Genomic DNA, 15,479 nt, shown 5'->3' on the forward strand with positions numbered 1-15,479 from the left:
TTTTTTTTTAATTGTAATACATCTTAGCTAATAAAACATGAGTTTTTATTACCTTTGGATTAGATGTGACGTAATAAAATTAAAATAATAAAAGAAGGATTAAGTAAGACAACATAATTTGTGAGGGGGGAGAAACATGAGAATTATCTCGACTTCCTCAAATCAGATGACGGCGAAACTCTTGAAATATAACTCATATTTTTAGTGCTGTTTGGATATTAAATTGAGATAAGATGAGTTGAGATGAAAATTGAATAAAATATTATTATAATATTATTTTTTTAATATTTTTATTTTTTTGATATTTGAAATAGTTAGATCGTTTATTATATTTTGTATATAAATTTGATAAAATTATAATGATGATATGATATAATATGATATGAGATAAAATGAAATATTTCTTGTAATAATTTACTACGATGAAGGTTTTATTGGAAGGAGATTGCTGATTCGATTATAAAAATATAGTTACCACCGCCACAACCGCTCTATAAATAAATACAAAGCCGACCCAGTTGACCCATTCTAGAAGCACTCTAGATTTCATATTATATTAGATATAAGTAAGGTGAATAATTCACATTCGGATTTGAATCCAAATCTCGCGTTGAAATTCTCTTGATTTTTTTTTTTATCAATTTTATGTTTGGAATATAAGAGGGATAAAATATGTATAACAAGTTTTATAATATTTATTTTTATCTATATATATAAATATTTTAGATAATATTAAACTTTGAGTAAAATAAATAAATTTGTAGAATATATTTATGTCTCTGTGAATTATTACGAGAGAACTTAGGTCTCGTTTGTTTTTTTAAAATTTTTCAATTCATTTTATTTCGTCTTATCTTATCTAATCATTATAAATTTTTTAAATTATTATACAAAATAAAATAAACAATTCAAATTTTTAAATCTTAAAATAAAAATAATATTAAAAAATATATTTTAATAATATTTTATTCAATTCTTAACTTTCATCTCATCTCATATAAAAAACAAATTAGGCTTAATCCTTCCAAAAACAAACTAGACTTAATCCTACCAATTCCAGGGCCATACTTGTGTGTTAAATTTAATAAAATTGCATGGGTCGACAGGACAGGCACGCCACGTTATTGTGATCGCCATCAATGGTCCATGGATTAAGCTTTCACAGCTCGATTTTCTAAACCAAATCTTGCTTCATATAGCACGGGGCCCGAAATTCACTTAAAATGATCTCGACGCTAATATTTTCCAGTCAAAACGACTAAAAACTTTATAGATGACTCCAGTTTTAAAGGAAAAACGCAGTTTTTTCTCATGTAAGTTGTATCGTTACGTGCATTTAACCAATGCACGTGGCATAGCATTAGTCTACTTTAATATAAAGAAAAAATCTGGGTGGCCGAAGACAGTTGAAGTTGCCAGGAAAGGAGTTTCACTTTTCAGAAGGACTCGTTCGTTCAGATGCCAGAGAAGTCCGCTCCATAGCAACCGTAGGGCGTGGAATCAATGTGTGACAGGGAGAGAACCCCACAAAGTGCATAGTGGAATAGTAAAACCCAAGTGTCATAGCAACTTTGCGGGGTTTTCTCGTGATGGCTCACAAGCCAATAATACTATTCTCACTACCTTCGCGAATCGCCATTATCATCGGCATTGTCACCCAATCAAACACCTATCGCCTTCTGGGCAGACCATAAGCTCTCACTTTGATCACATTTCCTCACCGTCCACTTTTGTGGTCAGAGCTACCTCTATCAAAGTTTCGATCTTTTTTTTTGGCTTCTGGGTGCTTCTGATTCTTCGTTTCAGGCTGTTTTTCTGATCCAGATGTTGCTTTTGGGGTTCGTTACTTTTGACGTGTTTTGTGATTTTGAAAGGTCGGGACCTCTGTGAAAATCGTGTTGCTTTTTTCCTTGGATAGCACTTGTAGTATTTCAATTTTCCTCAGATTTCCTGGATTTTGCGTTCTTTGCTGTTGCTTTGAATAAAAATCTCTGAAAAACAGTCATCTTGGAATTTGATTTCGTGGTGGGTAAGCCATGGATTCTTATTTTGCGACACTGAAGGCCAACGTTCATCCAGTCGAAGTGTGCAGAGGAGTTAGGAATATGGGAACGGGGTTTTGGGGTGAGAGTATAGGAGTGAGCCTAAAAGGCAGGGATTTGAGTGCATTCTTGAAGAGCTCGGAAAGTGAAAGTAGGAGGGTTACTAAGGTTAAGCCCGGTGTTCCCTTCTCTGTTCTCACATCAGATATCAACAAGGAGGTTATGGTAAGTGAATTCCGAGCAACGTCAGTCAAATCAGATTTGAGCTAAATTCTTTTTATTAATTGGAGGTGGCACTAGACTCTCACGGTTGCATTAAAATTTTGATCTTAGACATTTCAGGCCCCCATTTTTGAGACTCCAAGAGTAGACCCGAAAAATGTAGCTTCTATCATACTAGGTGGAGGTGCTGGAACTCGCTTATTTCCTCTTACCAGCAGAAGAGCCAAGCCCGCGGTACGATATCTACTCGGGGCTTTGTGATCTCAAATTTACCGATTCTACCAACTGATTACTTAGAATTTTCTTTCTTTATTTTATTTTTCTTGTTTGTGTAATATAAAATGGATTGCACGCAGACCCAGTAATAATTAGGGAATACAAAATGGATGAAGTTGAATATGATCTGCGGGTGGAAGTGGGATTTTATTATCTGATATGATCTGCAGGTTCCAATTGGGGGGTATTACAGGCTGATCGACATCCCAATGAGTAATTGCATCAACAGTGGCATAAAGAAGATATTCATCTTAACACAATTTAACTCGTTTTCCCTCAACCGTCACCTTGCTCGAACATATAATCTCGGGAATGGTGTTAATTTTGGAGATGGTTTTGTGGAGGTAAGATATAAAGGCAGATAGAATACTTCCGAGTTTTCAAGTTCTAGGAAATGCATAGTACTTGATGAATTGTAACTTTGTTATAGTCATTTAGAAATTTGAATCTTTCTCAATTTTCTCGGGAATTATGATGATTTTAGTGGAAGTTCTTTGATGATTTAAAGCCTAACATGATGGACAAACAGGTTTTGGCTGCCACTCAAACACCAGGAGAAGCAGGGAAGAGATGGTTCCAAGGAACAGCAGATGCCGTGAGGCAATTTATATGGGTCTTTGAGGTGCGTAATTATGATTTTAAATTAATTCCAAAGATTATATCCTCATAATACATATTTGGTTTTTTCATTCATGCAGGATGCCAAGAACAAGAGTGTTGAGCATATATTGATACTGTCTGGTGATCACCTCTATAGGATGGACTATATGGATTTTGTGCAGGTAATTATTTTTTAACTACTTACTGGTGGAAGATTTCATCTAGTACTTGGTTACATAGCTGGAAAATCCTGCTACCTGCAGAGGCATGTTGACACAAACGCTGATATTACAGTTTCATGTGTGCCCATGGATGAGAGGTATGTCTGGTTAGACTTCTGTCACAGTTTGGCACATTTAAAGTATGTTAATTCAATTCCTGGTGTCTCAACAGACATCTTATAACTTTTGTATTGTATTGCAGCCGCGCACCAGATTATGGACTGATCAAAATCGGTAACTCAGGACGTATTACTCAATTCTCTGAGAAACCCAAGGGCCTGGACCTGAAAGCAATGGTAAGAAATTGATTTCACTCTTGTTGTTTTGACCTTATTTCAGCGTTCTGTGTACATCCTTCTGTCCACTCTAATATTGGTTATTTTATCTCAACCACATGCACTGCAGCAAGTTGACACCACTTTGCTAGGGCTTTCTGAACAAGATGCCCGAAAATACCCGTACATTGCATCAATGGGTGTCTATGTATTTAGAACTGATGTCCTACTAAAGCTGTTGAGATGGGGATATCCTTCATGTAACGATTTTGGGTCTGAAATTATTCCATCAGCTGTGAGGGAGCACAATGTTCAAGTAAGATTGAATAGATGAAGTTCTATATATATATATATATATTGTAATTTATTGTTATAAATATTCCAATACTAATATTTTTGAATCATGGAAGCAAAATTTAAGTATGGTAATTGAATGCCTCAGTTTCTTGCTTCATATTCATTTTCAGGCATATCTATTCAATGATTACTGGGAGGACATCGGAACTATAAGTTCTTTTTTTGATGCCAACTTGGCCCTGACCAAACAGGTTGGTGCCACTGTTACCCAAATAACATCTTATAATCAATATTTTTCATAACAATTGTAAAGAAACGAAATTTTATGATCAAATAGTCTGGCAGCTTTGACTCTTTGAGTCATCTAGAAAGTTCCCTGTAAAATGGTGGGCAAAAACTTTAGAGACAAATCATTATAAATACAAGAATATAAAAGAGTAGGGGAAAAGCATCACGCATTTAAATATTAACTGGAAATTGTGCATCTTCTGGGAAAGCAAAAAGACATTTTGCATAAACTTCGGTTAAACTTTTGAGTTGGAAATTGTTGCCTTCTTCTTCGCAAATGAGAAAATGACTCTGAACTAATCATATGGTTCCTCCTTTCAGCCTCCGAAGTTTGAATTCTATGACCCCAAGACACCTTTCTACACATCTCCAAGATTCTTGCCACCAACTAAAGTTGAAAAAAGCAGGGTATGACCGTAAGCTCGGTATGTGAGATTTTCTTGCTTCTTCTGTCTCACAGCTCAACTGGTTCTTGCAGATTCTTGATGCAATTATTTCTCATGGTTGCTTCTTGCGGGAATGCAGCATTGAGCACTCTATTGTGGGTGTGCGCTCACGTTTAGATTATGGTGTAGAACTTAAGGTGAGGTGACATATTTTATGCTCATGTATTTTTACAAGACTATTTGAAGTCATAGACCATGCGGTCTGCTCTACAATTCACTTGGAAATATTTGGGTAGTGATTGTGCCCTCGTGCATAGCAGATGAATTTTGAAACGTGATATGTGCCGCAACAAACATGTGACACCCAGAGATTGCATATTGCTGACTAAAAAATAGACAAGTAGGAACAACTATGTTCAAATTTCCATGTAAGCGTGTCAAAACTCTGAAAGATAGAAATACTAATCATCCCTGCCAGTGATCGAGTTTTATGAACTCAACTGCGAGTTTTAAGTTATTCTCATCCAGAGTTGCTTCAATAAGATTGAATAGCTCATTTAGGCGCAATCATGTTTGAATCTGTTAAAATTAATATTTGATTGGGGGAAATGGTGTGATCTGAGCTTGACTGTTTTTCTCTTCATTTTATGAGTCAACACTGATTATATTTGGTTATGGGACTGGTATCCACTTTCCAGGATACTATGATGATGGGTGCAGACTACTACCAAACTGAATCTGAAATTGCATCTCTGCTAGCCGAGGGAAAGGTTCCAATTGGTGTTGGACAGAACACCAAAATCAGGTGAGATCCCATGGGGCTAGGCCTCTCTCTCTCATTTGGCGAGATCTATTAGCTAATTTCTGTTGTCAACTTTTTGAAGGAATTGCATAATTGATAAGAACGCCAAGATAGGAAGAAATGTGGTCATCACAAATGGTGATGTAAGTGTAACTTTCTGTGCTCTGCAAATTCTAGACTGCTCTTCAAACTGCAAGCTATCCAAATATTCTGCGAATGGTGTTTGAACTTTCCATTGACACCCCACTGAAATAAATTCTATAAACTTCTCAGGGTGTCCAAGAAGCGGATAGACCAAATGAAGGGTTTTACATCCGGTCAGGGATCACCGTCATATTGAAAAATGCAACAATTAGGGACGGAAAGGTCATATAAATCTTTGCACATACAAGAGCTTCCTTCGTCAGATTGAGCCCGTGTTGCAAGTGCAAGAGCAAGCCGTTAGTAAGTTTAAATTGTAGCAGCAATAACCACTAGCAGGAATGCGCCTATATATAATATATATATATATATATGTATGTATGTATGTATGTATGTATGTATGTAAATGACGAAGAAGGCCTCCTACTTCCTGAATAAAAGAACTTCTGCTCGGTTTATTCATTTCTACTAGAAGTCCACGACTCCACAAGACTGGTAAAGCTATAAATATTAGTGTAGAGAATGAGATTTGTATATTTGCTTTGGGCTATATAAACCTTATATTTTTTTTTAGGACTCAACATACCTTGGAGTTCTCTCCATGGTATCAGAACTAAAATCACTTAGCTCTGACACCGTGTAAAGTGTTACCAGATATATTGAATTACACAGAGAACTCTACAAGGAATCTACAAACGTAACCTTACCACCTAGATGTTGAAGTGAGTTGAATTGAATTGAGTTGAGTTGAGTTGAGATAATAAAATATTATTAAAATATTATTTTTTAATATTGTTATTATTTTGAGATTTAAAAAAATTAAATTATTTATTATATTTTGTGTTGAAATTTAAAAAAGTTATAATGATGAGTTAAGATGAGTTGAGAGGTGTTTAGTAACCAAACGTACCCTTAGTTTATAGAGCTTAAACCAAGTATACAATTTTATCTAAGCAATGCTGGACTATTCTAACCGTGATAAATCTCTACAAGGAATCTCTTACAGTGCATGAATGAACGAACGAAAATCATCTCTTAAGCTATTATTCATTTATATATATTTTAAAAAAAAAGTGTTAGGCCTACAATAAAATCTTACACAAGGAAGTTTACATGCTGACATGTCTTAATATAATATGTTATATTTCAAACTAAAAATATGATGAAACACATTAAATAATCGTTGTATAAACTTTATTGTGTAAGATTCTAGTGTAAACAAAACATTTCACTCTTATCTAATAGAAGAATGCATACCCCATAACATTTCGAAAAACAGAAATTTCTATATATATATATATATATATATATATATATATATATATCACTTCCAGTTCCAACGAATCCATTTCAGATTTCTTTGTTGAGATGGGAGTACAAATTTATGCTATAAAATATTAAAATCAGTGTCGTATATTCTTCACCTATATAAAGTCATATATTCCAGAACACATATATAAAAATATGAATATATCGGGCTGCTCATCTTTAACAGTTCGCTCTAATATTCTAACATAGTTGGGGGAGTCTCGTTACTCGTTTTCTCATTTTCCATTATTATAGTCCTTGCCGCCGCTTCTAGTCTCTCTCGCTTTCTTCCACTTCTGGACGTTTCTCAGTCTGGCATACATCTTTCGAATTCGAATAAGTTTACGAGACTCTTCAGCAATCAAACTAGCTGTTGAGGAGTTCTCACTGAGAACCACTTCATACCCATCTCGGAAAGAGTCCATTCCTTCAGCAAGAAGTTGCCAGAACAAGCCGCCTATGGCTGCACCTCCTCCGCTAGCAGACGAATAAATTTGTGAGTAAACTGTGTTGAAAAGCTGGTCTCTTTGATTATTACTAGAATACTTTAAAGATTTTCCGAACTCAGCAAGGAGAACTGGCTTGCGCAGGATGTTCTGAGCGTCATGTATATGATCGTTGAGCCAACTGTTCAAAAATGAGAGTTGGCTTTCCTCATTCGAGCCTGATAACCTGCTCATCAAAGAGAATGAACCAATTCAGGAAATGGATTTTAGTTAATTGTTGTCAGTGTTAAGCAGAAACCTTATTTTTTGACCCTACCATTGATCAGGATATGAATGAACTGTGGCAAAGTCAATCCCTGGGATTTGATTATTTGAAATGAAATCTGTTCCTACTTGAAAATTAGGATTCGATGACTCCTTTGATGCTCCATAAAAGCCTTCCAGACCAACTTCTAGCAAGTGATTTCCATCTATGGATTTCAGGTAAGATGCCATCTCTGTAATCCAGGCCTGCCAGATAAAACATCGTTAGTGTAACCAAATAGTTCCTAATTAAAATCAACCTAATTTCGAAGCCTGGGCCCCAGCCTAATAGGTTCGGTTTGCTTTCCACCCATTCAAGCAGCTAGGCAAAGAAAATCTACTCCTTCAATTTCCAACTGGAAGGCGGGTAGACACCAACAGACAAGTGTAAACTTAAGGACCACCAAGCACAAGTGACGGGCCACCGACTCCACTTTAAAAACATGAGGTTTCTCGGTTTTGAAGAAGAAAATGGAAGCCAAGTGATTGAAGAAAACTAAAAATGTGACCTTCTTAAATGACTATGAAATCATTTAAATGTATTACAGAAAAAATTTAAGATTCCTAGCTACAATTGAGGCCTTCGTCCATGTAAAAAGGTATAAAAAGGGAAAACCATTTAACTGCTGCAGTGCTAAAAGACAGAAATATTGAATGGGAAAAAATTGCTTAAGAAATTTTCGATCAAAAGAAAATTTTAGAAGCCCAGAGAGAGAGAGAGAGCGAGAGGGAGAGGGAGACAGAGAGAGAGAGTTTTTGTAGCATAAATGCAAAAATTAATGAGTCCTGGGAGGGGGGGGGGGGGGGGGGGCGGAGTTTTGCTAACCTGAATGGTTTTTCCCGATGGATCAGAAGTGCATCTGGGCTCATTCATAAGCTCCCATGCCATTATGGTTGAGTCATCTTTGTAAATAATTCCAGTCAGGCTGTTACGTCTTGTAAGAACAGTCTATAACACAATACCACAAACTATTATCAGTTAAATCCAATATCATCTTTCGTCACAATCAAAATGCCAAGGAACCACAAATAATATACAAGGAATTAAGCAGTTTAAGTTTTCCTATGTGGGGAATGGGTTTTTCTTATTTTTCTAACTTTCTGTGGTCTGCAATTCTTTTACTACACCTACCATTTTCCAGACTATTAACAAATTAAATAATGCAAAATAAACCCAATAAGAATGTGAAATTTTGTAATATATACAGCTAAATCATCGGAGAGAAAGAGAGAGGAATGATATAATCGACCTTGATGTGGTTCTTGTAGTAACCCTTCGCTACAGAGTTGGTGAAGAAATCGTCGTCAGATGTAATAGACTGGCCCTGACTTCTTGCCCAGTCCACGTACTGTTTCTTTCCTCCAAGGTTCTCGTAGTTATTCACCAAACTCAAAATTAGCTTAATCCCATTCTTTCTGGCTTCAGATATTACAAAATCCAACCCCTATACAGCAAAAACAGGGAAAGCTTTAAAAACGAAAATATAAACAAATAAATGTTTGGATTAAGAGGTAACAAATTATATTTTAATTAAGAAAAAAAATGAAGGAAGAATCAAAACTGAGACCTGGAACATTTGTTCATTATAGGAGCCAGGAGAGTATTGCAGAGGCCTATAACCTCCATCACTGAAAGCCCAAGTTCTTGCTATTGTGAGGCCATGTTTCGTAGCTTCTTGAAAGGCAGAAGAGACCTTGTCTCTCTGAGATGTGTCGGAAGCCACGTACATCAGCCAGTACGCATTGAATCCATTTGCATAGTAGGGGCTCCCATTCAACATAAGCTGGACCCCTCTGGTTTTCACAAATCCATCGTCTGCTCCGACATGTTGGAAAACACCATGGTTTTGGACCAAAATAAGAACTACGAGCGCCAAACCCGAATACTCCATCTTCTTCGCACTAATGCCTGATCTATCTCTGCTTCCTAGCTAAACCCAATAAAAAGATTTCCTGGTAAAGATTATGAAAATGAAGTATGTGCCATATATAGATGGATTCGCTTAAAACAGGTCTGTAGTTTTGTTTTTTTTTCTTTTTGTTGCAGTAATAATGTCTTCCATTGTTTTCCCCTATGCGGTTTAAACGATTAGCCAAATATATCCTTGCGGTGTGTGATGGTCTGGACAAAGAATAGGGGTAGCTTCGTACTGCGATTATCAAACCAGTTGTCACTAAGGATCATGGGCTACTGCAAGTTCCTTTTGGACTTTTACACAGAAAGTGTCTGTCAAACAACTCAAAACGTCTAATCTAGTACAACCTATAATATAAGGAAAATTATTTACGTACAGAATTTTTTTATTTTATTTTATATAATTATATTTTAAAAAAATATGTACTCATGTTGAAAACTGTATCTCACTCTTGTACCTATCGATCGGATAAAGTTCTACTGTTTAAAATGAAAAATATAAGATTTTTTTTTTTTTGAACATGATAAATATAAGAATTAATGAAAGAAATATGTAGGATAATATCACATGAATACTTGAATAAGGATGAAATGAGGTTAAACCATGAATCCAGCACTCGTCAACGTCACATTCTGTGAAAAAGATACGTGCTTTCCAACCATATAACATGGCCTTACATGTGTCTACATTTCATTTGGGTATGGTGTGCCATATCTTAGAGTTAGACCCATTTTTATATGGCGAAAGGAGCTTCCACGATTATGCCCAGATCGACGGAAATAGTTCATTCTTTATAGTTTATCCCCCTTTAATCAAGAAAATTAGGGTTTATATGAAGGACTATCTTATTACAGTGGGTATTTATTGTATGAACAATTCAAAACATTTCTTTGCCTATTCCTTTACAATGTCATTGTTAATTAATTTAGACTTTATTGTGTTTGCTTTGCCATATGGGTTGGGAATTTTTTTACTTTATAGTACTTTATATATGTGCCCCTTGGATATTTTTGACGGAAAGTGAGCTCAAAGCTGGCTATTCGAGATAGTGGCGCACATCAAGGCGAAATTTCGTGCTGTGGACTCTGCTAGGAAGTGATCTTCTACATCAGTTTGTGGAGGAAATATGACAGAAATAACACGTGGAACATGACAATTAGTACTAGGAAAATGACCTCTTTTGACTATGTGACATCGGGAGGTCGTGTACGATGACCACATAGGTAATTGAAATGCTGAGTGGTGGGTTGCAGAGAGAAACGGTATTGATGGAAGCAGAACTCTCGAGCCTTTTGGAATGACGTAAATGGAGACAAACCCAAAGATTCAAACGCGCAATGAGAAGTAAAAGGCATTCACTAACCAAAGCAAAAAATAAAAAAGAGAGAGAGAGCATAAATCACGGGAAAGTTCTTTGTTTCGATGTGTTTATGTCTACGTGACATGATATAATATGAGATGAGATGAGGTAGTTTTAAATAAATTAAATAAAATATTTTTTAATATTATTATTATTTTATAATTTAAAAAAATTAAATTATTTATTATATTTTATATAATAATTTAAAAAAATTATAATAAAAAAATGAGATTAAATAAAATGGAACTGTATCCCCAACCTAATTGGTCATTTAGTGGTCACAACCCACTTAGTGGGTCGGCATCAGTCCTTCTCCTCTCGTCTTCCAAATTAAACATAACGTTGAAATCCTCAGTACCCTTACATGTCTCACGGCCATAATATTTTACTTTTTTTTTTTTTTATGGAATATTTTACTTTCTTTAAATGATGAATAAATTGTTGTAGTTTATAATGGATTTCAAATGTAATTTAACTATTCCTTTCGAAATATAAATTTAGATGTGATTTGAACTACTTTCCATTTGACCATTGTAAATGATATCGAGATTTACCTAATAACACTATGTGCCATGTGCTGCCGTGCAGGAGAATTAGGAGTGAAAACCGTCCCCTTCTGGGTCGTTTTGGGACAAAATTGACGCCAATCGACGCTTAAGTTTTAGGGGAGAAAACCGACCAAAACCGATCAATAGGAGGAGAAACGCCGACACCGACTGATGCTTCAATTCTATGGTGGTTCACGGCCGGTTCTCAGACTAAGCTTTGTCTAAGAGATGTAACACCCCGTATTTCAGTGTATTTTTACTGAATGATTATTTTTGATTGTTCAAAAATTTATCCTCTTATTTTAAAATTGGTTGGATTTTTAGTAAGTTTATTTCTATGATTTTAATTTGGTGAAAATTATTTTTATGTGCTTTCCAAGTATTTATTTATTGTTATGCATTTAAATTGCTTTTAATATTTAAATTAATTACTGTGGGATTTAATTATTTCAATTTGACTTTACCATTACGTTTAAATTATTTTATTTAACTTGTGGTTTTAAAATCATCTCCGTTGGATCATTTTTGTGACCCAAGTTATGAGGATTGGACCTCATTTCTTTTCCCTCCTTTTTTCTTTCCTTCCTTTTTCTTTTCTTTCTTTTCTTTTTCTTCTTTATTTTCTCTCCTTCCCGCGCACTCCCTCTCCCTCCCTCTCTCTCCGTCCGTTCTTCCTCTCCCCCAGCCCGCCGCCTTCGCGCCGCCGTGCGCGACACCGCCCAGCCGACCAGCTCCCCCTCCCTCCAGCGACCTCACCTCCCAAACCTCAGCCCCTACCTCGCCGCCGGTAGCCCACACGCCCCCCACGAAGCCGCGGGCCACCTTCACGCTAGCGCCGCCGTGAGCCGGCGGTGGCCCTCACCGCCCAGCCCATTAGCTTCCCCAGCCGCCGGCGACCTCACCCCACCAACCTCACCTCCATCCGTGCCGCCGTTAACCACCAGTAGCCCTTCGAAGCCGCGGCACTCCTTCTGCCGTTGCGCCGCCGTCGCACCACCATTGGCCACCATCTTCCTACCACTTCATCCCCGACCTCTTGGCAACCCATTGGACCCAACCCCACCTCCGATCCGTCACCGGTGAAGCTCCACCAACTACATTTCCGATTTGGGCATTTTGGTCTTCTACCGCCCATTCCGCCGCCACCCACGGCAAACCACCACCACCATTGGCTTCACCGACCTCCCTAAGCCCTACCCTATCAATCTTGGGTCTTCGTTTGTCCTCGTTGAAAAGTGGGTATCTGTGACCCACGGCCACAGTGTATTTTACACTGTGGTGTTGCTCAGAAATCACCACTTGCAACTTCGAGATCCTCCGGAAATTATTATATTGCACTGTAAGTATTTTCCTTAAAGAACTTTCGTGATTTAAATATATTTTTGCACTAACACATATTATCTGTGAATTGGTTTGTATTGCCGGACTGAGTCCGAGGAGTTTCGGGGTCGGATGGATTGTGGACGGAGTTGTGTGTTTGTTTGCATTGTGAATTGTGGTTGTTGGTTATGACTTGTTCACGTACATCGCATATTGCATGCATGATCATGTTTGTAAAGAAAACTGGGTTTTCGCATGATTGCATACATATTCATGTGTTTATTGGAAATTGGATTTTCATATGAATAAAAGGAAAAGAGACTGTAGGGATGGTGGTAAGCAGGGATGGTGGTTGTGTCCCGCCTGTGATTCCCGCCTATAGTGCTCTGTTAAGTATGTATTGTGTGTAAAGGAACTGTAGGGATGGTGGTAAGCAGGGATGGTGGTAGAGTCCCGCCTGTGATTCCCGCCTACGGTGCACGCGTTAGGGATGGTGGTAAGCAGGGATGGTGGGATGGTGGTTGTGTCCCGCCTGTGATTCCCGCCTACGGTGCACGCGATAGGGATGGTGGTAAGCAGGGACGGTGGTAGAGTCCCGCCTGCGATTCCCGCCTACAGTGTCCGATATATGGATTGTTTGTGTGAATCATTTTATGGGAAAATGTTTTACGAATAATTTGGACCAAAATGGGATTTTTGGCGTGTGTTGGAAATAATCATTTTTCTGCCATAAAATGATATTTTATGGCTAAATGTATTTTGCTATACTGTTGGTTGCATTAATGTATTTTTATCCCGAGAGTTGTTTGGTTTATACTTACCTGTGGTACCATTTTATGGTATCGCAGATTTTGATGCAGATGATGATGACGAGCCTTAGCTTGGCTCCGTTGGAGGAGTGATCTGGGATTGCTCCTGTTTAATGAGTTATGTTTTTATCAATCTATGTATTTACCTTTTGTATTATATTTGGGATGACTGTATAATTTTTAAAGATAAATTGTGTTGAATATTTGTATTTAAATTCTGGTACTTATTTGACTATCCGCTGCGTTATTTTATTTGTACACTGTTGCATGTACACACACTGACACTTCGTTGGGATGTGTGACCGTGTTGTCACCATCCTGGCGTCTCGATCCCTGTGTATTTATATAAGGGGGATTGGGGGCGCCACAAGAGAGTAGAGACTAGAGAGAGAGAGAAAATAAAAACTGAGACGCAAGGAAGAAGACAGATTGATATCAAAACGACACCGTTTGGTTAAAAGGAATCATTCTACTTATTTTTTTAATATGTTATGAATAAAACGGCATCATTTTAGTTGTGTTTAAAACATAACTATAGGATTAAAATAATATTATTTCACTTAAACTTAAGTAAAACGACATCGTTTTGAGTACAAAATATATATATAAAAAAAATTAATTTCTTTAGTCGGCCGGTTCAGCAGTTCGAACCAGGTTCGAACCGACGCCGAACCGGCCAATATCAGTTTTCTTAATTTTGTACTACACGCCGACCGGTTTGAGTCGGTCCTGGTCGGTTCTTCGGTTTGTTGTACAATCCTAAGGTGAATAAGTATAATATTTTTGCAGGAGAAGTGATGCTACAATCATAAAGAGATTCTAAAAAAATAAATCAATAAATTAACATGGTTTCATATAATAAGTTATATTTACTTTACAATAAAAGTAAATTTATAATTTAACGTACCACTTCAAGTCACGTCAATTTATAAATTTATTTTTATAAAATTTATTTGTGGTTAAAATATTTCTCTTATCGCTAATAAAAAAATGTATTTTAGTTTTTGATGTTAAAAAACAAGTTTCACATAATATAATTATTGCTTGATCTTATTGTTGCAATGATCAATTCTATAAACTTTTAGTTTTGATGTTAAAATAGTATGTCTAAATTAATGGCATTTCTCATCAATATATATATATATATATTAAAAAAAAGTATTTTAACCTTGCAAACATCATGCGAGAACATTGCACGTGGATCGTAAACAATATTAATGTCACAACTGTATTGGAAGATGAATAATGATATTCATATTACATGGTTCATTATGATATGTTACTTGGAAAACAAAAAATAGAAAAGAAAGAAGTAAACATGGTGTCAGTACTCAGTACTGGCATTATAACGTCGTCACTTTCTAAAAACATGGTTTTTTTTTTTTTGTTTTGTGGGATGAATTTACTAAATATGGTCATGCATTTATTGATGGATATAAAATTCGGACAAAATTAACTCCACCCGTATGTCATAAAAGAGGGAGGAAAATGCCGAAAGCATCCGATTCATGTCAGCAGAACCTGTCCCAGCCTCAACTTTTGCCAGAAATTTTGTTAGCGGTGCATGTGAACCTAATCTACCGACGTGGTATGAAGATTTCTATACAATATTTTTTTTAAAAACCACATTTTTATGTTCCAAATGGACAGGATAATAGCTTTCTTTTTGTGTTCTTTAGTGCATATTAGATCTTGATGAATTTTTCGAGCACCGACGTAATTAAAGAAGGAAAATGTTAGTTTACCTCCTGAATTTTCTCTCTAGATTTGACTTTGACTGTTAGTGTATTTTATTTTTTAAAATGTTTTTACCACAGTGATTTGTGTATTTTAAAAAAAAAATAGAATGTTTAGAAAATTTTAAATTTTTTTTTTTTTTTTAAAAGGCCGATTAGTGGGCATGCCTAACAGTAAAATGT

The 15,479-nt window shown here is 36.3% G+C and overlaps 2 protein-coding genes across 3 annotated transcripts; one reads left to right on the forward strand and one right to left on the reverse strand.

The window, feature by feature from the left end:
• Positions 1 to 1,386: 1,386 nt before the first annotated feature.
• On the forward strand, positions 1,387 to 6,018 carry LOC121260707 (glucose-1-phosphate adenylyltransferase large subunit 1-like). Of its 2 annotated transcripts, none has more exons than XM_041162692.1 (14): positions 1,387 to 2,267; positions 2,385 to 2,498; positions 2,711 to 2,884; positions 3,070 to 3,162; positions 3,239 to 3,322; positions 3,404 to 3,459; positions 3,564 to 3,657; positions 3,767 to 3,952; positions 4,104 to 4,184; positions 4,543 to 4,629; positions 4,700 to 4,804; positions 5,306 to 5,412; positions 5,492 to 5,552; positions 5,683 to 6,018. In XM_041162692.1, the coding sequence occupies exons 1-14, from the start codon at positions 2,037 to 2,039 to the stop codon at positions 5,782 to 5,784; spliced, it is 1,575 nt and encodes a 524-aa protein (XP_041018626.1). In that variant the 5' UTR covers positions 1,387 to 2,036; the 3' UTR covers positions 5,785 to 6,018. The 2 variants fall into 2 exon arrangements, with proteins under 2 accessions (XP_041018626.1, XP_041018625.1); XM_041162691.1 differs by having other exon boundaries at positions 1,388 to 2,267; positions 2,376 to 2,498.
• Positions 6,019 to 6,884: 866 nt separating this feature from the next.
• Positions 6,885 to 9,672, reverse strand: LOC121260709 (mannan endo-1,4-beta-mannosidase 7-like). Its single transcript, XM_041162695.1, has 5 exons — positions 9,176 to 9,672; positions 8,858 to 9,052; positions 8,434 to 8,556; positions 7,621 to 7,814; positions 6,885 to 7,530 (listed from the first exon to the last, which is right to left on the reverse strand). The coding sequence occupies exons 1-5, from the start codon at positions 9,497 to 9,499 to the stop codon at positions 7,095 to 7,097; spliced, it is 1,272 nt and encodes a 423-aa protein (XP_041018629.1). The 5' UTR covers positions 9,500 to 9,672; the 3' UTR covers positions 6,885 to 7,094.
• Positions 9,673 to 15,479: the final 5,807 nt, after the last annotated feature.

The sequence above is a fragment of the Juglans microcarpa x Juglans regia genome, chromosome 4D, assembly GCF_004785595.1.
Source record: "Juglans microcarpa x Juglans regia isolate MS1-56 chromosome 4D, Jm3101_v1.0, whole genome shotgun sequence".
Classification (NCBI taxonomy): Eukaryota; Viridiplantae; Streptophyta; class Magnoliopsida; order Fagales; family Juglandaceae; genus Juglans; species Juglans microcarpa x Juglans regia.

Coding starts and splice junctions, on each gene's coding strand:
- LOC121260707 (XM_041162691.1), top strand. CDS start 2,037: ATGGATTCTTATTTTGCGACACTGAAGGCCAACGTTCATCCAGTCGAA. Junction 2,499..2,710: donor GCAGAAGAGCCAAGCCCGCG/GTACGATATCTA, acceptor TATGATCTGCAG/GTTCCAATTGGGGGGTATTA. Junction 2,885..3,069: donor TTGGAGATGGTTTTGTGGAG/GTAAGATATAAA, acceptor ATGGACAAACAG/GTTTTGGCTGCCACTCAAAC.
- LOC121260709 (XM_041162695.1), bottom strand. CDS start 9,499: ATGGAGTATTCGGGTTTGGCGCTCGTAGTTCTTATTTTGGTCCAAAAC. Junction 7,815..8,433: donor CATCGGGAAAAACCATTCAG/GTTAGCAAAACT, acceptor TTTATCTGGCAG/GCCTGGATTACAGAGATGGC. Junction 7,531..7,620: donor CATTCATATCCTGATCAATG/GTAGGGTCAAAA, acceptor TTTGATGAGCAG/GTTATCAGGCTCGAATGAGG.